At 39.9% G+C, this 25492-nt stretch overlaps 1 protein-coding gene across 2 annotated transcripts in view; it reads right to left on the minus strand.

The window, feature by feature from the left end:
* CSMD1 (CUB and Sushi multiple domains 1) overlaps positions 1-25492 on the minus strand; it is a 2052675-nt gene that overhangs the window by 16164 nt on the left and 2011019 nt on the right. The window contains exons 60-69 of one of the 2 annotated variants that reach the window (XM_073902260.1): positions 23824-23997; positions 23383-23556; positions 21582-21655; positions 18993-19104; positions 17173-17352; positions 15844-15888; positions 12936-13097; positions 10392-10504; positions 9524-9611; positions 926-1058 (exon numbers count right to left, since the gene is read on the minus strand). In XM_073902260.1, the coding sequence (XP_073758361.1) occupies positions 926-1058; positions 9524-9611; positions 10392-10504; positions 12936-13097; positions 15844-15888; positions 17173-17352; positions 18993-19104; positions 21582-21655; positions 23383-23556; positions 23824-23997 (1255 nt within the window). The remainder of the gene's footprint in view (positions 1-925; positions 1059-9523; positions 9612-10391; positions 10505-12935; positions 13098-15843; positions 15889-17172; positions 17353-18992; positions 19105-21581; positions 21656-23382; positions 23557-23823; positions 23998-25492) is intronic. The other variant, XM_073902259.1, reaches the window with a different exon arrangement.

The raw sequence follows: 25492 nt of genomic DNA on the forward strand, positions 1-25492 counted from the left end.
AAAAAAAAACAGTTTGGCATATGCCATATTCTTCCAGGAAATATATTATCCAGATAAAGACAACATGCATGAGAACTTACAGTTCCTCCACAATTTATTTTTGCTTTTTTTGGGGGGGGGGTGGGGGTTGTGGTGGCATCCTCATTAACTCCAATGAAAGGATCTATTTCATTAAAGTCGTTTTTCTCAAGTTTTGACATTTTTTCAGTTAGTAGGGATATGCAAATTCATAGATGGTCAGAACACCGAGATGGAACACGTGGTATCTTTGAGTACATAGTGAGAACTCAATTTGTATCTGGCTGAAGAAAGGAATAAACCAACAGTTTGTAGATCACAGATTCATGGAGTTGAAAGTGGCCATAAAGAACATTCTGTTCCGGGGGACCTGGGTGGCTCAGATGGTTAAGCGTCTGCCTTCGGCTCAGGTCATGATCCCAGGGTCCTGGGATCGAGTCCCGCATCGGGCTCCCTGCTGGGTGGGGAGCCTGCTTCTCCCTCTGCCTCTCTCTCTCTCTCTGACTCTCATGAATAAATAAATAAAACATTAAAAAAAAAAGAACATTCTGTTCCATCTTCTGCTGGAAGGTGGAGATACCATCCTAATGCCCCTTATATCTGGCTATGGACCTCAAAAGTAGAAATAGAATCCTTCAGTGCATCTTTCAATTGACCATGAACCCTAGCACGTTATTTCTTAAATCCATTTATTTATTCTCTAAAGTTCATTACTCAAACTTGGCCTGCTGAGCAAGTACAGCAAACAAAAGAAGGCTAAACCTTCCCGTGCGAGCTTTCATAATGTGGGAGAGAAGTCTGTGGAGCTGTATACGTGTGTGTGCACGCGGCAGCGAGCGGATGTGCGTTCCCCAGACCAGCGCTCTCTGCGCACAGCGTTTGCATACCCTCGGGGTTTCCACGGTACCTGTGTTTGTAGAGGTAAAATGCAAACCCTGACAAAATTAGAGCAAAGAATGGGACCAGGATGGCAGCCGCGACAGACCCACTGCTGGTGCCGTGGTAATGGTTCGAAGAGTCTTGATCAGATTTTAAGGGATCTGGAAAATAAAAGGAATGATTAATTTGCAGGTACTGTACTCATATTTACACCAACATACACCTATGGTAAATTTTATAAAGGGGTCCAAATTCTACAAGAAACAGAAGGAGTTGCAATTCCATAGATAAACTAACACTATTTGAAAGATTTTAGCATCTATGTTAATGATCAAGTGACAAAAAACTCTTCCTCAATGACGTTCAAGAATGTCAGAGAAAGAAAGAATGTGAGAAAGAACCTCACATGTCAAATGGGAGGGAGGCCAAAGGGGTAGCTTACATTCTGACTTTGACTTTCAGTTATAGATATTTGCTGGTGCATGAAAACTAACTGAAAGCATCTATGTGGCGCCATCTATATGCAGAGAGGGAAAGCGTTGGCTATTTTCGCCTGCCCTAAGACACAGACTCAGCAAAACAGAAGTTGTTGAAATTACATAAATATTCCAGGTCTCTACATCCATGGCATTTCATTCTCCATAAGTGAATATGTTGGTGTAATCTCTTTTATTTTAGGTAGATTGCAAAACTCATTTGAATTGAATGATATGCAAAAGAAGAATACAGTTCAATATTATAAGGCAAGTTTCCACGAGGACACAAAAGAGGAATAAAGCATGATTTCTGTCCATTAAAGGGAAGGCAGATGTAAACATCTCAAATGTCACGAACGTGACAGAGTTGTGAATTTATAATCTGTATCTACAGAGCGGCAAATAGGTGCAGGTACACCAAGAGACATGTAAACACTGAAAATTCAAATGAGAAAACATTTATTAAGTAATTATTGCCAAATAAGGATGTTTGTTCTAAAGAGTTTACTCATAAAATAAATTTTGAAATATATGTGGCTTAAACATCATGAGTTCCCTCAATATGCGTGTGTAACAGATTATGACTAGGGTCATCTGAATATAGCAGAATTGTTCCAAATAAGCTGACCTGGGTTTAGAAGTATATTTCCAGAATTTATGGAATGTTAAATTAAAGAGACATTTTGTTTCTTTTTTTTTCACAAACCATAAATGTAAATAAATAATCAAATATTACACATATTTAATAGCTTTTTACATAAAAATTCTCATTTTCACAGTAAAAAATTACAGGGCGCCTGGGTGGCTGAGTTGGTTGGGCGACTGCCTTCAGCTCAGGTCATGACCCCGGAGTCCTGGGATCGAGTCCCACATTGGGCTCCCGGCTCAGCGGGGAGCCTGCTTCTCCCTCTGACCCTCTCCCCTCTCGTGCTGTTTCTCTCTCTCTCTCTCTCAAATAAATAAATAAAATCTTTAAGGAAAAAAAAACATTACAATAGTGTGATCTGTCATTGCTTCAACAGATGCAGGGTTATGGTACTCTATCATCTTAAGGTCTAATATTTCATAATATATTTCTAATATATTTTATTATTGATGCTGGCTCTTTGTAACTTAACCATACTTCTTTGAGATCCTGCCTTATCAGCACATATGAATCAGATGTAATATTTCACTTTTAGATGCATTCACCACCTGCCATAAAGGGGAAAAGTTTTATGCCAGATACTGGTTCTCTCTAAGTCTCGCATCTCATTGGATGCCCTCACTCTGGGCACTGAATTAGAGTGTCGGATACAGAGCACCCTGAGATGGCTGGGAACCCAACCAGTGGCTGTGGAGTTGGGACAGCCTTGAGCCCAAAGCCAAGTGCCCCTGGCGATGGGTCCAGCAGCTGTGGGCAGAGTCCCAGGACCAGGGTGATGCCGTCCTGCACAGGGAGCTGAGATATACCACTCAGGTGGCACCAACTCCACTAATTTGTGGTGATATTTGAATGTCAGGACACCTCCCCTGCCTGGAACGATGCCTGGCACAGAAGCTCCCTTATGCCTACTGGGGAGCCTGTTGGGTAGCTTTCCTCTTGAATCCCCAGGGCCCACAGAACTCAGCACACAGTAGTTGCTCACTCGGTGCCTCGTCAAGTGGAAAATGGGGCTTACAGTACTTGAGCATCCAACAGTTTCTGTGAAGTTACCACACCCCATTCTCAGGTTTCTGCCATTCTGTGAATCTCTTTGCCTCATTCTAGTAAACTTGTGTTCTGCTTTAATTAACCAAAGTTACTTTTTGTTATCAGCAGACAAGACTATCTATTTTTGACCATCATAGGTATCAGACTTTTCATCAATAACATAAAAAATTGACATGCCACAAGAAACTATGCATCATGACACAGAGTGATATAGAAGAAGGTCTTTGAAACTATACAACGAAGCGTCCTTGTACTTTGAAATTTTTATGCCATCAGGAGCTCCTGGTTAATTTCAGTTACTTACCCTTGCTTCAATAATTTAAAGGGTAATGCATGCACATGATATTAATTAAAATGGCATAAAAAGATATAAACATAAAGAATTTAAAAGACAATGGAAATAAAGGGTCAGTCTTTGCCCTTTATGCTAGTCTCCCTCTTAATGGTTAACCGTTTTTTTAATGTCCTTCCAACAATGTACTATTAATATATATGTTTGTTTCTCCTCTCATACTTCTCTAAAAACTAAGAATATTATATACATATTTTGTATTTGGCTTTTTAAACTTAAGCATATATCTTTGAAATTTTTCCATCAGTATATATAAATTAGATTTATTTTTTAGGCATATAGTATTTTATTAATTGATTTATCAGAATTTTTCAAGCCAGTCTACCTTTGAAGGACATTTAGGCCATTTCTAATATTTTTCTAATCCTGCAATGAAATCTTTTTTTTTTTTTTTCTATAGCTATGCATCAGTAGGAGTCTAAATATACAGGATAAATTCTACCAAGCAGAGTCATTGCCTAACAGAATTTGTAACTCTCAGTGTTGCTATATCTTACCTGATTTGCCCTCCAAAGTGGTGCTCCAATTTCACGTCAACCATTAGTTCATGAGGGCTAGTGCAAAGACACTTGGACAGTTGTATAATATCCAACTGCCAACCTCTTCCTCTCCCCTCTCTCCCTCCCATCGGCCCTCCTTCTTCGTACTATTACCAGTACTGCTGTCCTGACAAATCAAACACAGCCTGTCCTTAGTTCTCATTTACATTTCTAAGTTAGTCCACTCTGTTTTTTTTTTATTTTTTTAAAGATTTTTATTTATTTATTCATGAGAGACAGAGAGAGAGAGAGAAGCAGAGGGAGAAGCAGGCTCCCAAGGAGCAGGGAGCCTGATGCGGGACTCGATCCCAGGACCCTGGGACCATGACCCGAGCCGAAGGCAGATGCTTAATGACTGAGCCACCCAGGTGCCCTCCACTCTTTTTTAAAGATCATTATTGAAAGAAATTCATATACTAGATAATTCACCCAAAGTATACATAAATCTATCGATGCACAAAGATGATGTGACATATACATGTCTGTGTGTATATATGTGATATACATATATGTGTACATACACACACACAACATGGAATATTACTCAGTTAAAACAAAGAAGGAGTTCTTGCCATTTGTGACAACATGGATGGACCTAGAGAGTATTATGCTAAGTGAAATAAGTCAGAGAAAGACGAATACAAGATCATTTCACTTCTGTGTGCAATCTAAAAACAAACGAAAAGCAAATAGAACCTTAAATTGAGAACCATTTGTTGCCAGAGCTAGGTGGGTAGGGGGATGGCTGAAATACATTAAGAGGATACAGACTTCCAGTTATAAAATAAATTAGTCACAGAGATGAAAAGCACAGCATGGAGAATACTGTGAATAATGTTGTAATAATGTCATATGGTGACTACATTTTTCATGGTGAGCACTGAGTAATGAATAGGCTTGTGGAAACACTATGTTGTGCACCTGAAACTAATATAACACTGATTGTCAATTCTACTTCAATAATAAATAAAATATACATAAAAATAATAATAAAGCATAAATACAGTCCAAAGTTTTTTTTACTATATTCACACGGTGTTACAATCATCACTATATTCAATTTGAGAACACTGTTGTCTCCCCCCAAGGAAAAAGTGTCCTTCAGAGGTCATTCCTCACCCTCCAACCTCCAGCTCTGGGCAACCACTGAGCTTCTGTCTGTCTCTAGATCTGCCTGTCTCTTCATATAAATGGAATCATACAATATGTGGGGTTTTCTTTGTGAATGGTTCCTCCTGTTTAGCATAAGGTCTTCAAGATAATATTCCACTGTATTGATATACCGCATTTTGTTCATCTACTCATTAGCTGCTGGGCATCTGGGTGGCTTCCAGGTTTGGGCTTTAGGAATAATGCTGCTATAAGCATCGTGTACACATTTTCGTGTGAACATATGTCCTCATACATGATCTGTCGGCCATACATGTAGGAGTGGAGTGGCTGCATCTCAGGGTAACTTTATGTTTAACTGTTTGATGAATGGCCAGACTGTTTCCCACAGCAGCTGGACCCCTTGTACAAGACATTCACGAGGTACAAGAGCTATAATCTCTCCACGCTTCCACCATGCTCATCTGTATGATCATTGGCATCCTGGTGCTTGTGAGGTGGTGTCTCACTGTGGTTTGATTTATGTTCCCCAAATGACTCATGATGTTGAGCATCTTTTCAGGTGCTTATCGATCATTTGCAGGTATTTGGAGACATGTCAACTAAAATCCTTTGTCAACTTTTTAGTTAGGTTATTTGCCTCTGTGTTATTGAACCATATGAGCCTTTTATATATTCTGGGTACAAGTCCCTTATCAGATGCATAATTTACAATGCTTTCTTCCATTCTGTGTGTGTGTGTGTGTGTGTGTGTGTGCGCGCGCATGCGCACGCACGCATGCATGTGTGTACCTGGGGTTGGGAGTGGGGCAATTCAGTTTACATGGGGAAACCAGAATATCATTTGGTTTCTTTTCCTTTTTTTTAATTTAATTTAAGTTTTATTATGTTATGTTAGTCACCATACAATACATCATTAGTTTTTGATGTAGTGATATGATTCATTTTTTTCGTATAACACCCAGTGCTCCATGCAGTACCTCCTTAATATCCATCATCGGGCTAACCCATCCCCCTACCCCTTCCCCTCTAAAACCCTCAGTTTGTTTCTTGAATTCTATAGTCTCTCATGGTTCGTCTCATCCTCCGATTTCCCCCCCCTTCATTTTCCCCTTCCTTCTCCTAATGTCCTCCACACTATTCCTTATGTTCCACAAATAAGTGAAACCATATGATAATTGACTCTCTGCTTGATTTATGTCACTTAGCATAATCTCCTCCAGTCCTATCCATGTTGATGTAAAAGTTGGGTATTCATCCTTTCTGATGGCTGAGTAATATTCCATTGTGTATATGGACCACATCTTCTTAATCCATTCATCTGCTGAGGGGCATCTCGGCTCTTTCCACAGTTTGGCTATTGCGAACATTGTTGCTATGAACATTGGGGTGCATCTGGCCCTTCTTCTCACTACATCTGTGTCTTTGGGGTAAATACCCAGTAGTGCAATTGCTGGGTCATAGGGTAGCTCTATTTTTAATTTTCTGAGGCACCTCCATACTGTTTTCCAAAGTGGCTGTACCAACTTGCATTCTCACCAACAGTGTAAAAGGGTTCCCCTTTCTCCACAACCTCTCCAACATTTGTTGTCTCTTGCCTTATCAATTGTTGCCATTCTAACTGGTGTAAGGTGGTATCTCAATGTTGTTTTGATTTGAATTTCCCTAATGATGATGAACATTTTTTCATGTGTCTATTAGCCATTTGTATGTCTTCTTTGGAGAAGTGTCTGTTCATGTCTTTTGCCCATTTTTCGACTTGATTATTTGTTTTTTGGGTGTTGAGTTTGAGAAGTTCTTTATAGATCTTGGATACCAGCCCTTTATCTGTAGTGTCATTTGCAAATATCTTCTCCCATTCTGCGGGTTGCCTCTTCATTTCCTTTGCTGTGCAGAAGCTTTTTATCTTGATGAAGTCCCAAAAGTTCATTTTTGCTTTTGTTTCACTAGCCTTTGGAGATGTATCTTGAAAGAAGTTGCTGTGGCCATGTCAAAGAAGTTACTGCCTATGTTCTCCTCTAGGATTTTGATGGATTCCTGTCTCACATTGAGGTCTTTCATCCATTTTGAGTTTATCTTTGTGTTTGGTGTTAGAGAATGGTCAAGTTCTTACATGCATTTTGCATTAGAGTGGACTTTCAACACAACTTGAGTTAGTATCCACTTAATAATCATCACTTTCTTCCCATTTATCTACTGACTGGAGACAATGAAGAGGTTGTTTACTTTTATCCATAAAAATAGGGTTTAACCAAATCTGAGATGAATGGTCGCTGATGAAGCATATTGAAATGTCAACTTTTCTAATTAGTCAAACGGGAGGCTTGCTTGGGATTCAAATTATTTGTGAGGCAAACTGTTTTCCTGACAATAAACTCATCATCACACGAGAATAAAGATTACTTGTTAAAGCAAGCTGTTATTTTGTTAGATTAGAAAGAAACGGTGTCATACAAGGATATCTGCAACAGTGCAGTGATAGGGAGGCCAGGTTCCTCGGATGAGTAAACCCAGACAGCCACAGGGTATCTCGTACAGCTCACCGGGGCATCCTTCAGCGGAATTACTAGAGCGTGTGCCCAGGGAGAAAGGAGGACAGATAACTGCAGGGATTTGGCTTAGAGCAAGAGAAAACTTTACTCATCATTAGTGTTGGTCCAATGCATTTATTCTATTTCATTACCTCGAAATAACATAACCCAATTTAAAGGACCTTGTCCACCATGGTTCTTAATTTATAATTTATAACATTATAATTTAATGTTCTTTATTTAGAAGCACTACATTTGGAAGTTGGAATTTGAATATTTTAAGATTATTCTTTTTGATCAAGTATTTTCTTATTTTTTTAATTTAATTAGCCAACATATTATCATTAGTTTTAGAGGCAGTGTTCAATGATTCATCAGTTGTATATAACACCCTGTGCTCATCACATCACATAGTTTTTTAAATATAATATACAGGTTGGGATACCTTTCCTTTGGAATCCCTCAGTATCTTGATAAATGTCTTATGAAATGGGCAATCGATGACAACCATCACAGAATATTATACTCATGTACCTCTGAAAGCAGCTCTGGTCTCAAAGCCTATATGGACTTAGTGTTTTCTAGAAAAGTATTATGTTAATGTTATTCTACAAGCGAAGTATAAAGAAGTCTATACTGTTCACAATAAATGTGGTGCTAATCTTACAAAAAGGCATTTTCTCATTCATTTAGGGACCAACGATAGCAGTAATTTTCATGTGGGAAGAGCTTTGGCATGCACAAAGCAAACACTTTACATTGCCTCTTAATCTTGGTAACAACCCGGAATTGACTTCCCTACTGTAATGTCAGATGAAGAAAGAGGCCCGAGAAGATTGCAACTTATCTTGCATTACAAAACTAGCTGGTAGATGACATAAGATTCTAACCCAGTGATTTTTTTCTCTCCGATTACTAAGGTAAATATCAAGGTGTAGAGAAAGATAGGAGAGAGGATCTATCTGTCTGGCTACCTACAGTAAACTTTTTTTCTCCCATAGAAGTCATGGATATCTCTGCCCATCAATACACAGTCTTCACTTATTTAATGAAATATGCTGAATTAAATTTAGCTTCCTATTTAATGTGACATGTGGCATAAAACTATTTACTTAAGCAACTCTCTCATGATAGATGTGGGAGATGCAAGAAGAACAATTTTCACATCCGTCTAGTTGAAATCTCCAAAGGCAGACACGCTGGGTGAAAGGTGTCGTCAAATCGCCCTGATCTACTCAGACACCCCCCAAAATGGAGCACCCTGGTGGCCATTTATACTGTTCCCCAGAATAACTGCTTGAAAAATTTGACATTCTAGTAATTGAAAATGGAAAAATCTTTGTTACCATAATATGCATTTTTTGAAATTAAAGATTTTTTCGTAGCTTTTGGCCACTCCTAATTCCTCTGATAAATTTCTTAGGACAATGTCTTTGGCTTGATTCTTTAATTGAGTTTCATCTTTGTTTTGTTTTTCCCATATTTTTAGTATCTCTTTCTAGGTTAAGGATATTAATTCCATATCTGGCATACAGATTGCATGTTTCCAGCTTTGCATTTGTCAGTTCTGCTATTCATAGCATTTATTTTTTGTTCTGTTGTAAAATCCGTTCATCCCTCCCATTATTTGTTTATGTTCCTTCCCGTTACTTTTCAGCACAATCATTTGAAGGCCAAATTTACATTTGATTTCTTTTTTTTAATGTTTTATTTATTTATTCATGAGAGTCAGAGAGAGAGAGAGAGAAAGAGAGAGAGGCAGAGGCAGAGGGAGAAGCAGGCTCCCTGCCTAGCAGGTAGCCCAATGTGTGACTTGATCCCAGGACCCTGGGATCATGACCTGAGCCAAAGGCAGACACTTAACCATCTGAGCCACCCAGGCGCCCCTGACATTTGATTTCAACACATAACATAAGAGCAGTTACCTTGCCTCTCGAGCTTGAATTTTCCAAAGTCTTTTCCATGAATATCACCTTGAAAAGTAAATCCTCCTCTTTCGAGTCCTGATGACACCTGATACACATGAAAAGGAAGAAAACAATGCATAGCGAGGATTAATAATAATCTCTTCGATCATACTATAACTGTATTTCTCACAGCTAGATATTACAGGTTAAATACTTTTTATTTGTTTTTTGTCCTTCCTTCCAGTGACACATTAGCAATTAAAAAGTGGGAAAAGACACATGTGAATTTCAACTCACATCTACATTCTCAATATCTCATTTTCACCTTGAAATAGTGAAATTTACAACATATCCATAGGCTAACCCACCTTTGCAAAGGGGACAGTTTATATGAATTACTATATCACCTACATTATGTCAAAATCACTTTGTGACACAGCTCTTGGCTGGTGAATATTACGTGAGGCCGTATACTCTTATGTCAGATAATGAATTAGAACACATACGATGGTTGCCTGGCAAAGAAGGATCTCAATGAGACATCTGAAATCTCTGTATCTGGAAATGATGTTTTTTTTCAAACTTTTAGAGTGGTTACCCAATGGTTGTGTTCGGATTTCTGGTGCAATGTGGTGTTAAGCACAGAATGTGGATCTAAGCTCAGGTTCTGTCCCCAGCTGTAACTATTCATTTATTTTTCATTTCAGACACTAGGTTTTTTCCTTCTTAAAATGAAGGGGTGAAAGGACCATGCTGTTTGCGAAGCAGAGGGAACAGTGAATTTTCAAGGGGCAGACGCCACACGGCTCCCGTCAGCCATCCCCTGTTGGTGGCCGCAAACATCAGCCCCCGTGCTGAGTGATAGCCCCCCACATAAAGTACTTACATAACCAGCTAGTCCCCAGTTGTCATTTTCAAACTTGCTTACAAAAATATCTGCGGGACCTTTAATTTGAAATGCTTTCAGAAGTAAGTGAGCTTCTTCTTTCTTGTAAACTCCTACCAAAAAAAAATCAAAGTCAGTTATTCTTACACTGTAGGAATTCACAAGGGTTAATAACTCAGTCATTCATTCTGTTTGATTTGTGGTACGGTACAGAGATGACAATATTAGAAATAACAAATTATTTTTATTCTTAATTTATAGCTTTAGTCACAAATTATTTTTATTCTTAATTTATAGCTTTAGTCCTTCTGTTTTCTTTAAAGGCACTTCCTAAGTCTTTTCTTATCTTGAATGGGTACAACCCATTTCATTAAATTCAACATATTTATCCCACAAAAATAAAGGTAACACACATTCAATTATAGTATTCTTTTTAATCTATCATTTTTAATCCATATTGTACTCATTTGTGAGGACAAAGAGACCGTGACCATAAGCACGGATATTTCTACTTCTACAGATGAACTGCACCTGTTGAAACAAAATGGACAGCGTAGTGGACAGAGTGTGTCAGGCATGCTTGTGTCACCAGTGCAATTCTGGGCAGGAGGGACTCAATGATCATACCTCTCAGCTACCTGTCAGGCAGCTGGAGTGACAGCTTAATTTTGCCCAGAGATAAGAGGTCATGGTGTGGCCCAGGCGGGCAGGGAGTGTGTCTGCAGCCAGAGCTAGCTCCTGACCCACTGGAGGAAATGGATAAACAAACAAACAAACAAGTATTAAATGGATAATAACACACCCAAGTGTCCTCTGGGCCGGGAAGACAGGTTCAAGGGAGGATCATGCTGCTAGTTTCAGGGAATGCAGCACTGAATTCCGACTAACTCAAAACAAAGAAGCAAATCTCTACTGTCCCAGGCATGGTCCCCACTGCCCGGGAGCACAGGGTGGAGAGAACTGCTTGTTCAGGTCGGAGGACAGGAAGCGGCTTCCTGAGGCTTTATTTTGGGTGGGAGTCCGTTTCTACCCCAGGCAGCTCTGTGCTGTTGGCATCCAATTTAACCTGTAAAACTCTGAACCCCAGGATGATAAGCCATCAGTAGACGTAATGAGATACACGCTCATGAGTTTTGCTGTGCTGATCCAACAGCAGCACCAACAGAGTATCAGTGTGTCGGCTGACACTCCACACCTGTTGGCTCCCTTCCTCCCCTACTGTCTTCCTAATCATAGTTCACACACCCAGGAGCCTCTGTGTCCCCTGGGACTCAGCAGGAACAGCCCGTGATGCAAACACCCTACCAGGCCTGGACTGCAGACATCCCAGCTCTGCTCCACAGAGGCTGTCTGCATCAGTCACAGGGCAGCATCTTCTTTGGGAAAGAATAAGTCCAAACTCCATGAAGAAAAAGATTAGCCCATGCAGCTGGCTAAGACGGAGGGATCTGGATATTTAAGAAGTTTCTCAGTGGATTCTGACATGCATGTAGATTTGAGCCTGTGGCCTAAATCACTTATCTATTCACAGGCTCGAGGTGCCAGGAGACCACAAACTCACAATCAGATGCCTGCCAAACTTCTCTGAGTATAAATGATTTTGTTTTTCCTAAATCAAGGGGCTTAGATGTTTCCTACTTTCAGGAAGCAGGAGAGTGGAATGGGAAGAATGGGCGGGAGGCTGACCTGCCATCATACTTTCTAAAGGTCAAGCATGCATCTGTCTGGTGATGAGCGGAAAAGCAGAAACCATTTGGGAGCCTCTTAGTGTTCAGACCCAGGGCTGCCTTGTGGTTAACTCAGAAAATTCCAGCCCTCATGGGGTGGGTCTGTAGAAAAGGATACATGGTTGTAAGAAGTGACATAAATGAAATTTTTTTAAAAGACACTAGATATAGTCATAAAGGTGTACTGTATCTTAATGGGTAAGAATGTTGGCTCAAGATTCAGATTTCTGAAATTCTGATTCCTGAGTTCAAATGCTACCTCTACCATGTCACCTTAGGAAGGCTACCAGTTTCCTGGGTCTGTCTCTCTCTCTGTTTCTCTCTGTTATCAGTAAAGAATGTGTCTGGTAAGAATGCTCACATCATAGGATTGAGGTAAGAATGAGAAAGATAATATATGTAAGTACTTAAAATGGGGTCTGGCATTAAATCAAAGTTGTTGTTAGCTTATTAACAATGGAATGACCAAAAAAAAAAAAAATCTCCTAAGAAGCACATGAATTGAAGAGAAGGATACTGTAAGAATGAAGTTTGTAGACATGCATATCTGGATATAAATCTCACACCTTTGACTCATTATGTCACGTGCCTAATCTGGAACAAATTAATTAGATTTTCTATACTGGTTTTGTAATCTTTAACGAGGTAATACCAACCTACCACAGTTATCGAGAGGATCCCATGAGATGTAGCTTACGCAAAGCCATGTAATGTTAATAAGCATTTAATCAATGTTAGCTCTCTCCTTGTGAGAGGATAAAGGGTATGCTTCTGATCACATTCTGCATTTCATAAAAGGAAATGCCTCAGGGCCTACCTGTCAATTTCAGCTCCACCTGAGAGGCTTCAAGGAAGGTGGCGTTCACCTTACTGCTCGTCGCATTGAACCAATCAACTGTTAGAGTTGCAGGTTGTCTTTTCCCTAAATATTCATAATATCCCTTCCACACGGAATTGATAAAAAATACATCAGAAGGAACTGTTGGGGGGAAAAAAACAGAAGAATGTTAGCACACACAGAAAAATTAATTTGAGATCTTTTTGCAACACAGAGGCATACTAAGTGTCAAGTGAGAGATCACGATCGGGATGGTGATGAGGACAGACATGACCTATCCCAGGCCCTTCACAGCATAGGTGTGATGGAAATGAAATGAGGAGGGAGATTTTGTGAGATGCACATACAGGTTCATTCATTAATTTGTTGGAGAACTACTTTAGGTGCCAAAGCATTCCTGTCTGAAGGGATCTGCCAAGGCCAGAGGGTGTGGTGAGTCAGTGCTACCTCTAGGACGACAGGTTCTTGTGCCATAATGAGAAGATGTTGGCTGACCTACTATTGATATTTCATTAACATCTAGGTGAACTCTTTGAAAGACTTAGAAGGCTCAGAGAGTTGACATGTGTCATCTGCCAGGAGTTCCCTGCCCTCAGAAAGCTTGCACTTGAAATCACCAGTGGAGGACATCCACTTAGGTCATGAAGACAAAGCTGCTCTGAGTCCGGAGGTCTTCACCTCTTGAGGAGAGCCCAACCCACTCACCCACACTCCTCCATGCTTGTGAAAAACACTCCCAGATTGCTACCAAAGTCAGAGCCAATGGTGTCAAATGTCATGTACGTAGAGAAAGATGCATTTCTCCCTAAATATGTTTTTTAGCAAATCCACTTGCAGCAACCAGTGATGAGCCCACACATAGACTGGGCCTGTGTTCATGGGTCCCTTTTCAGGGCCATTTCCCCGTCTTCCCAGACCAGCTCCACTCATAAAACCTACCCTAGCCACAGAGGAGTTTAAGAAGAAAAAAGTGTCATCACTTCCTGTGGCTCTCGGTAGACTCAAGTTGTAATAATAATAACTTTAAAAAGTTAAATAGGTTAGAAACTATGATAAAAACACAGACATCTAACACATTTGCTTACTGATAAGGGACAATGGACATGTCTGCCTGTCCATTGGTGGCCGTACAGGAGCCTAGGTTCAAATGTCAAACCCGAAGACTTTCTTTTCCTTTACCAACATTAACAGCCTTTAGAATAGTGTCAAGATTGTTTCCCTTTTTTTAATTTTTTTAAAGATTTTATTTATTTATTTCAGAGAGAGAGAATGAGAGATAGAAAGCACAAGAGGGAAGAGGGTCAGAGGGAGAAGCAGACTCCCTGCTGAGCAGGAAGCCCGATGTGGGACTCGATCCCGGGACTCCAGGATCATGACCTGAGCCGAAGGCAGTCGCTTAACCAACTGAGCCACCCAGGCGCCCAAGATTGTTTCCCTTAATTAGAATGTTCCCACTCAAGGGAAGCTATTAATGTACTTGTTCAAGTCCGTTAGTGGAGTGAGACTCTTGGCTGGTTGGCTGGTGTGTCCGACGGATGGGTCGTGCCTGACTTTGTACGGTAAGGTGCAACCAGTGTCTGAGAGGCAGCTTGTTTGTATCCAAATATGGCCATGGGCAACGTGGCAAAGGTGGTCCTTCAGGGCCCTTCTCATTTACAGTGTAACACCACAACCAGACGTTGAGGTGTGTTACGATTCACTACCTGGACAAAGAACCACGTTCAATTAGCAAGACCCTTCCGAGGGAATGAAAAGAGGTGTACTGATGAGAATGGATGCACTTTCAAAATAAGGTATGCAAGTATTTTGGTATCTTAAACAAAAAATAAGCAAACAAAAACAGAACAAACACACCACCACCACAACAGATTGTTTCCTTCCCCTGAAGAAAATGTTCCTGGATAAAGAGTACTGATTTCTGTATTTGATTTGAACTTAACATTGAAACAGAATCATTCACAACGATTTTCGGAAGTAGTTTGTATACTTCATGGTGTACATTGGAAAAAGTCCTTTCATCATGTTGGGACATCTGCCCTTGTCTGAGACTGAAGTGTGCAACACAGCCTTGTGACTTAAAAGAGCATCACATAAATAGTCTCCACAGTCGATGTCAGAATAGACCTCCCTGTCTGAGAAATCGGTGTTAAAACCTGAATAAGGAAAACACTAGGGAAATGAACTTATATATTTAAAAGTTTTCTATTCTGTTAAAAAAAGGTTGACTTAAGTTATAATTTGGGGACACACTGAATTATTAAAACAGTCTCTATATTTATAACACAGATAGAACATGCCAGGTGATTTGGAGTAGTGAGCATCTTCCTTAGGAAACAGGACTGCATCTTTCAGATTTTCCGGGTCATGCATTGAGCAACGCACCACATAGAACAAAGAGCAATAATGAACATTTTAGGAGGCAGAGGATGCCCCAATTATGGGGATACTTGGAAAAAAAATGGAACTCCACATTCGTACTGCTCAAGGGGACAGGTGATGCTGTCACAATGCTTCATTTACATTAGCTTCCTGTTTAGAGGAAAGAATTGCAACCCTCTTTATAAGGCTCTCCATTATATCACATTCTATTATCAATATTTTATGTCCAGTTCTGCCCACAAAATGCCTGAGGCCCCTTTTCATGAGACAGTGTGCGATAATGCCAAAGGTATTCCTCCTAAGTCAAGTCTTGTTATTCTCATTGACCATCCACCATTATGGAAGAAAGAGGAATCTGTGTAGACTCAGTGTTTTCCATAATTGAAACGTTAACTCGATCATGGACTAATGGAATCGGAAATTTGTGTGTTAAAATTTGTTTCACTGTGCAGAGTAGAGAACAAATCACTTATTGGATTTAAATCTAGAACTGTTCTGGTATACAAACCTGGAGTTTTAGTAACTGTTTCATTAACTTCTCTCACTCCTTTACCTACAAGTAAAAAGACAAATTATCATTTTCAAAAACATGTATTTTTGAATAAGTCTGAAAAAATGTCAAATTGAAGCAATTTTCCTTTCTCCAGATTTCTTGAAGTTCTACAAAATATGAATGTCATATACATATCCACTTTAAACCCCTGTATTCACAGCAGAATATCCTTTGTGTTTGTAGAAAAATGGAGATTACTGGTGCAAACCAATGCAGCTCTAAGAGGTGTGGTGTGTTACAACAGAGAGCCTTGCAAATGAGGGTGGTTTATGGCCCTTTGCTCACTCCTATTTGGGATATGCTGGCCGCAACAGAAAGGTAGCCTACAAAATAACTAAGATTTCATAACCTCTTAATTTTCCAAGTCCTCACCCAAATCAATGAAAGTACGAGTCGATATGGAATAACACCAAATTGTTTCCCTTGCAGAGTGTTTAATTTGGTCTATCAAGTTGGGTGTAACTCAAAATCTCTTAGCGCTTACAGTTCTGTGTCAAACTACAAATTACCTTTCTGAAGTTTGTATTCTTCCATTTCTGACAGAGAAGGGCAAGGGAAACACAAATATCTTATGAATTCCTAATTTGAGAACTATGAATAGGCTCCAAGAAAGTAAAACTAAAGTCAAAGATTTTATCATACTCCATAATTTTTGCTTTTGCTGTTTAGTATTTGATGCCTCTATGATCTATGTTTGGTGGAGAATCTGAGAAGTCAGCTATTATCAAATCCAACCCTGATATATTACTCTTATTTGTAAATACACAAACTTGTTATTAATGCATTTTCATGCTAATTGCCTTTGTAATTAAAAAAAAATTGAACCAGTGTAAAGAATACATAAATGTATATTCCACCACCAAACAGCTTGTGGTCTTAAGAATAACAGATAGTTAATTTACACATCCACCAGTGCTTGGTGATGTTTGCCATTTTCATTTAAAAAATGTACATTTTCCAAAACTATGGTGTATATTATTGTCCTTTTAACTCATAATGCTTTTCTAGAAGCAAACAGCTTCTCTCCATGGCTTGAAGTGTGAATAGCAAATAATACTATCTACATGTCTGCTTCGACTATGCCTCCATTGTACCGAACACTTACTATGCACACGTTCACACACACAGCTCACCACATGAACACAGATTCAGCTGGGGTGACTGACATCACTTCCAGGATGCTGTTTCCTGATGGATCTTAAACCTGGAAGCTAGCCTGATGGGCTGCCGGCGCTCCTCCTTGCTCTGCAGGGATGTGTGTTCACTCCCTCATCAGTGACTTACTTTTACAGACAGGTGATTTTCCTGTCCATTTCATATCTGCTTTACACGTCCTGTGCTCAGACCCGGCTGCGAGGAAAAATCCCGGATGGCAGGTGTACACTAAGGTGTAACCGAAGGTGGGGAGATCTATCGCTCTCACATCCGCATGGGCTGGCGTTTCTGGTTGTCTGCAGGCGTGGGCTGAAATGGCATATATTCCATTAGAAAACACTGATGCTTTGTTTATCTTAGAGTTAGCATATGCATCTAAAGAAATAAGGAAATATGGCAAAATTTGGAAATGGCTGTAAACTCAAAATTACAACTCAAAATTCCAAATACGGTAGCTATAAATATCCCCAATATTCTCTGCAACTTTTAATATAATGAACACTTGGGATTTGCCAGCCCTCTCTACTGTCCCTCCCTCCCTCCTTCCCTGCCTCTAAATATCTGTCTATCCATCCATCCATCCATCCATCTAGTATCCCTCTCTATATTTAAGTGTGTACAATTAATTATGTGTACCAATTTAGAATATAAATCATAGTGTTGAAATAAATAGATCACTTCTGATATATTATTTAGATAAATAATATGTTAATTTGCCTTAAAAGACCAGTCCTATAAGCTAAACACATTTGGCACATATTTAGAAATACGTCTTGATTTTTGTCTGATGGCAGCTAAGAAATCTGTTATTCAGTTAAATGAGTAGTTAATTTTGGTAAAAACTTGATGTGTGTTTAGAAACCTAATTGAAATATTATAGATTCTTATTTCCCTTAAAATCTAATTTAGGAGTGAATAAGATTGCAATGTTTAAATCTCAAGTAACTTCTCATTCTTTATAAAGTTCACATATATGCCTCAAATAAAAGACTTGGCAGATGCATATAAAACAAGTGGATGATATTAAAATTACAAATGCAATCGTTTTAAGTATCATAATATTTTGTACTTCAGTAAATTTTCAACATATGAATACCTGATATTAGCAAGCTCCAAGCTGTAGAGACACACACACGTGTATATACACATATATGCATACCTGTGTGTGCATATAATATTCACATATATAATTTGACTAGAGTATTAGCAATGATAACTTTGAAATAAATATACATCTGATACTGATAAATAAATACACAAAAATCTTACATCTTACATATGATTAAAATAATTTTTCATAACATTCTATTTTTTTAGGTTTAACACAGTAAGAGTAAGATTCTGCATCTCACTAATTTGACAGAGGATGAAATATTGGCTTACAGATGATTCCTATAACATTTCTTCTATTTCTCATGATTAAGTCAAAAAAGAAAATTTGGTCACATTTAAGATATTTCTATTAATATTGTGACATATTCCATGATCTATTTTACCCTTCTTTAATGATTTGATGTAAACATTCTAGAAGAATAATAGCATGCATACAAAAGCTTTCTTTCTGTGAGTGTAACTGATGTCATTCACTTGTCTTTGGTTTGGGCAGGTTCTCAGATTTGGGTGTGCCCCGTTACCACCTGGCATGCCCGGTGAATTATAGACTGCTGTCCCTCCTCTTTGCTCCCACCCATACCCCAGCCCCCGAGTTTCTGATTCTGAAGGTCTGGGGGTGCGGCTTGAGAATTCAAATTACTACCCACGCTCGCATGTGATGCTGATGCTGCTAGTTCTAGGGAATCAAACTGAGAAATTCTGGTTTAGAGAATCAAAGATGATCAAATGAACAAAAATAAGGCAGTTTCTCATTATATCCCTTGAGGGTAAACACTTCCCAGACGTTCGAGAATAAACAGGCCATTGCTGGCTGTGATGGAAGAAATCACACTTACGTATACACTCAGTCTGAATTCCACTCCAGGTTAAATTTGCAAGGCAAGTGCGAGTCGTAGAACCTTGAATGTGGTAACCTTTTCTGCACCTGAAAAACACCGTGCTTCCAACCTATGGAGGAAATCCAACATTAGCTTCCGGGGCAGAGTGGACAACGTGAGCAATATAAAGTCGTCATGCTGGAAAGCACAATCCAGGGTAAGATGTACCAGTGATATTTCTCATCAATGTCAGGCCATTGTTGTTCACACTGTGTGATAAGGCTAGGTAGCTCCATGCGTGAGGAAAGATACCGCTAGATACAGTGAATTGTGGTCAGTGAAGAGGGAGTTTATTTGGGTAACAAAAATATGCATTTTCTCTTTCCTTTTAGCCCTTCCTCTCTTTGGTTTGTAAGGTGTTTTTTTTTTTTTGTTTGTTTGTTTGTTTTTTTTCCCTTTTCCATTTTTTTTCCCCTGCTATTCCAGTTGGTATTTATTAGCATGTCCTGGCAAATGGGCTACATTATTCACTAGCAGGAAGATAATGGAGAGCCTCTCTCATGGAGTGATAGGAAGAAAATAACAGTGTTCTTCTCAGTAAAATATCTTTTAGCAGAAGGTCCCTGGCCACTCCAGACTGATCACTGTAAATTCACCTGGTGTTTATGAATTGATGGGACGTGGAGGGCTGGAGACTGGAGGGTAGTCATTTAAATTGCATAATTAACACAGCAGGACAGGGGATGTTCTAAGACTAAAATGGCTCACTCTGCGTGAGTACGTGAGTACATTTCAGAATACAGTGCTGAAGAAAGCAAACAAAAATCTGTTATATTCAAAACTTAATGTGTCCTGATGAAAAAGAAAGCAAAAAAAAGTTTTGAGGAGATTCCTTTAATAGTGTCAGGCACCTCTTTAAAAGATAGCACCTGTGTCTTTAAATTGTTAGCAAAGCTTGCTTTTGGATACAATGTATCATTTTTGTTAGTGTAATTTTATTTTGTTGTAAGAGTGGGGAGAAATTTATCCATCCCTATTAGTGTGTTAAGAGAGATCACAGGGATATGTTGCTGAATGCAGTCTCCATAAATGTTGACTTCACCCGGGCTCTTTGGGGGCAGATTTAGAAGTGCTAAAACCAATGGTGAGTTAGCAAGAGCATTACTCACATACAGTATTTTCCAGTATTACCATGTATGTGGCATTACAGTTCTATACACCAGAAAGCATTTCCCTGAGGACAGTTGAGACCTAATATTAAATACACCAGATTTAACTCATTAGGTACCTGTGAGACTTTCATTTGTGGGGTGTAAGAATGCTATCAGAAAGTAGCCAGTGTGTGTTAGAGCCAACCAAATGGGACTATTTTAAGTTTCAGGAGAGACTGGGGGAAGTGGCTGAAGAAAAAGTCTCTTATTCTAAATTAATGGGATCTCTAACTTGAAAGCACTATACATATTTAACTTGGGCTTTCAAATCCACATCATCATACAGCTCTGAAATCACTAGATTACTTTAGATGGTGGAAGTGTTTTATATCAAGCTCCATTACCTTCTATTTCTAGGTATTCTTCTAATATTACCTAAAGCGTTCATGTACTTTTTATTTAAAAAATCAAGTGAACGGCATGTATCATATGACCTCACTGATATGAGGAATTCTTAATCTTAGGAAACAAACTGAGGGTTCCTGGAGTGGTGGGAGGTGGGAGGGATGGGGTGGCTGGATGAGAGACATTGGGGAGGGTATGTGCTATGGTGAGCGCTGTGAACTGTGTAGACTGTTGAATCACAGTCTGTACCTCTAAAACAAATAATACATTATATGTTTAAAAAAAAAGAAGAACATAGCAGGAAGGGAAAAATGAAGGGGGGGAAATCGGAGGGGGAGACAAACCATGAGAGACGATGGACTCTGAAAAACAAACTGAGGGTTCTAGAGGGGAGGGGGGTGGGGGGATGGGTTGGCCTGGTGATGGGTATTAAAGAGGGCACGTTCTGCATGGAGCACTGGGTGTTACACACAAACAATGAATCATGGAACACTACATCAAAAACTAATGATGTAATGCATGGTGATTAACATAACATAATAATAAAAATAAATAAATAAATAATCAAATGAATGGCAAAAGCGATACTGAGTATGCTAGAATTCATATAGAGAGATCACCTGCAAGAGAAATGTCACAACATAAGCTTATGCTAAAGGGCCCAAATGCATTTTCTCCTGTTTTTGTCTCTAAAATTTAATGTTCTTTTCCCATTATATCAGGTCACTAAGCAGGGTCTCTTTCTGTGTAGCTATTCAGTGATCAGTCACTCTGATTTGAGAATTGCCGTGTCAGTTCAGGAGACCAAAAGCATACAACTATGCATACTTTCAAACAGAAATTAATATGGCAATTGCTACCTTGTGAATAAAGATACATCCAGTTGTCCCAATTTTGACAGTTAAAATATCATGCAGAAATCCTCTCTGAATGTATTTATTTCAGAAATATACCATGAACCAGACAGGGTGCATAAAAACATGCACATATGTTCAAGCATCAATTCTATTTTATACTTAGAGAGAAACACAGTAAAATAAAAATGGAATACCTCATATCCTCTGGAGCTATTTTGTATTCCAAAGTGTGGAGTACCAGGGTCTGGGCAGGTATTATGAGCAGGATCTGAAATTCACATAGAAAAAGAAAAAAAAAAGGAAAGAAGAAAGAAAGAAAGAAAGAAAGAAAGAAAGAAAGAAAGAAAGAAAGAAGGAAAAAGAAAGAAAGAAAGAAAGAAAGAAAGAAAGAAAGAAAGAAAGAAAGAAAGAAAGAAAGAAAAAGAAAGAAAGAAAAAGAAAGAAAGAAAGAAAGAAAGAAAGAAAGAAAGAAAGAAAGAAAGAAAGAAAGAAAGAAAGAAAGAAAGAAAGGAAAGAAAAAACATGAGTGCCAGATATGGTTATTATAAGGATTCCAATATTTTTACTAAAAGGTCTTACAAAATTGAGAAAATTATGTTTTGACAAATGTGTAAGATGTTTTGCATGAAAGTTAAAAATTAAAGTAAATTGCTATTTTCATCTTCCTTTCACACTTCTTCTTTAGATATTACTCCTTAGTCCTTTACCAGATTCTAAAGTGCTCTGAATATTATATTCTGTATTGGAATGAACATTCTTTCCCATTTTCTGGTCGAACATAATATATTGGCTGGTTACTGATATACTATCTTCAATAATTACATGATCCGTTGGTTCTTAAGGATTCAATTAATGGCCATCTCTTAGTCATCCATTACAATATTGCAATTTCTTGAATTAGTTTTCTTCGAGACTTCCAAATGAAAAATACATTGAATGCTTCAAATTGAGGCATATGGTAGGCCCAAAGTGATATTTTACCTCCTCAAAAAATGTACAAGTTGAGCAATGAGAAGTATGTGGCTTTATTATTTGGTGCTCTCTAGCTGCTAGTATGGAAACAAAATAGCTAATTTACAAAAACATTTGTTTTCAAGAGAAACTAACCTATGGGAGGGAGGAACACCGTGTCTTAGTACAGAGATAGCAAGCGTGTAGCAACAGTTTAAATGAAGCAGCAGTACATGTGAGTCTTACTAAAAACAAACAGTGCTTTAATGATATTATTTCTGAATGTCCTTGTTTTTAAGTAGAAATCATTGCATTTCTTAGAAAACAACCAAGACTGTAGATCATTAATTGTTTCCTGCAAATATGCAGGACATCTACTCTTCAGCTCAGTACAGCTGAGTGAAAAAATTAACCCATCAATAAACTTGAGTCTCTAGCAGTGAGATCTGAAGGAAATTGCTCTTACTGGAAATGAACCGTTCTGGTATCTATGCCACTAATAATTTGACTTTTGACAAATACAACTTGTATCTGAATCCTTTCCATGAGACAGAAACTCAACCTAAAAATGCGGGGTTTAAGTCACATGGAAAGCGTCTTCTGACTTGCAAGGTTCAGCGTCATATTCTCCAGTCACCAGAAGGTACTGCCCCAGTCCTTCGAGCACTGCTAGTGCGGATGGCTCAGGGGGGACGGACCGTGCACAAGAGACAGGGCACCAAGGGAACGGCTGCCAAGCAATAGCCAGGCTGCGTTTCTGGTGATGGCTGTTTTGCATCTTCACTGACGCTGTCTTCCCCTGCAAGAATGCACCTGCCCGCTGAGGTGGGGACATGGAAATGAGAGAGCAAAACCTGGCAGGTGTTTTAATAGCCTCCTGACTTCAATTACAAATTTGGCTTGCACAATTTAACCAGAGTAGCAGACGTAGTGCTTCCACAGAGAATGATCTATGGGAACATTATCTGTGGACCCACGAATGATCAGATTTTAGAGAGAATGTCCTCATCCCCAAGCACTGCGGGGCTGTCTTGCAGTTGTTACCGATGCAGGTGGGCTGTGTGCCACTCCACGTGCCGTCGGCCTGGCAGGTTCTTCTGGAGGACCCCACCAGTAGGAAGGGAGATTTGCACTGGAAGAAGACTTCCGACTTATAGGTGAAGCTTTTGCCACTGAGTCGCCCCTCCGCAGGGGTGCCTGGGTCTCCGCAGAACACAGCTGTGGAAGACAACAAGCAGTCAGCTCATGGTATGCACCACTGGGTCAGGTTAACTTATTCAACTTGTGTCACAAGAATCTGCAAAATCTTTGGGTGTAACTATTAGACCCATCAATGACTGAGGGGCAGAATCTACCTCGAGCAGGGCGCCCTTGAATGTGAGCCTCTGCATCCTGTAGCATGGCTATCAGCGAGGGGGGAGTGGAACATGTTCACGTGGGTCCAGCGCAATGGGACCCAGGATGGAGCATTGCTGGAGGACTTACGCAGGCACTGGGGGACCTCTCCTTTCCACACGCCGTGGCCTTCGCAGGAGAGAATGGCAGAGTGGGAGGGCTGGAAGCCGTCCACGCAGCTGTAACTTATGCTGGCACCCCAGTGGAAATCCACTCCCTCCACTTTTCCATGTGGCACTTGAGGAGGCTGACCGCACATGAGAGCTGTTTCCAAAGAACAGAGGAGATGGAACATTCAGGGCCCCACCCCAGCTGAAACACTCAGATGGCCCACATTTTAACTTCACCTGAATTACAAAGGGTATCCACATACGGTTGCTTTCTTTTAATAAAAGGATTATTGAGGAAGACAGCAGATCAAAATAATAAAACTTTTCTCCAATATTTCTTCATTAATTTAGATCACAACACATCACACTATAAAAGAAAGCAGGATTGAACATGACATCCTCAATAGGTACAAGGCAAGAAAGGAAGAGATACTCATATTCAATGTCTGTCTTTTCATGGTGGTTCCCAAGGACAAATCACTCATATGACATGAGCACAACCTTCTGGATGTATGTATACAGATAGTAAACTATCTGCATTTTTTACATGTAAAGATAGCATATAATATCTAGAAGACATGGACTGTTGAACCATTTGCTGAATTATTAAAAACCAGGCAGATGCATGGTTACAAAGTTTCTATGAGATATCCCCAGCCCCTGTCTTATAGCATCCCTGAGCCAGACATTTATGTGGTGTGGAGCTGCAGAGCATGAACACAGTTTTCAAGGATGATCAGCGCTTCGTGCTGGCCCCCCATGGCCCCTTCCAGTCTGGCCATTACACCAAAGTGCAGGGGGCTGGGGAGCACTGTGGACACATCTTTCTGGGAGAGCCAAGAGCTTTCTGGATTCCCAGCTTGGAGCAGGTTTGCCAGTGACAGAAGGCAGCAGGAGAAGGAACTCACCCATATATTCATCCTCACCTGGGTTTTCTCCTGCCTGCTTACACTCACACATTCTCATATGTGGAAGACACTGTCACACGCATAATCCCACGTGCATACCCAGCAGCTGGAAATGGGCCTTTCTACCGCCCTTTATCTTAGGCATGTTTTCAACCAATATTTCTGAGAATGCATATGGGAGGGGGCGGAGAACGAGTGCTCTGGACAGGAATAGCAAGTGGACAGTCCTCCAGGCGGAAGCAGTAATGAGCCACGTGGTTCCACACAGGGTGTGAGGAGGGTTCGAGCCTGAGACCAGTTCAGAGGGGGAGAGTGGTCTCATCTGGAAAGGCCTGGTTGGCCACAGAGCCAATGACCACTGCATTGACTATTAAAAAGGGAAACAGAATTCGACAAAAACATGTGACATCCCAGAGGCCAGACCATTTTATTGGCCACTGTCATCAACGTGCTCAGATGACTAGACCCCTCCTGACACTACTTTGTGAGTTTGTCAAAATCATCTAATGCCCGCTTTGCAGCAGGTGCAGCATTAATGATAGCAGGTGGAGGAACAGGAAATCTGGTAATCCTTACCCCCTGGTAGGAGGGAAACACAGTCCCAGAACATGCCCGCATCAGAAGGGAGAGGAAGCCATGTGTTTGAGCACCGGACTCTCACTGAGGCCTCCCACCAAGCTCTGCCCACGTGAGACGCAAGCCCCATCTGTCTCTCAGAGCCCACTGAAGATGACACCTTCC

Source organism: Callorhinus ursinus, unplaced genomic scaffold (genome assembly GCF_003265705.2).
Source record: "Callorhinus ursinus isolate GAN/ISIS: 27379988/994484 unplaced genomic scaffold, GSC_fseal_2.0 scaffold17, whole genome shotgun sequence".
Lineage (NCBI taxonomy): Eukaryota > Metazoa > Chordata > Mammalia > Carnivora > Otariidae > Callorhinus > Callorhinus ursinus.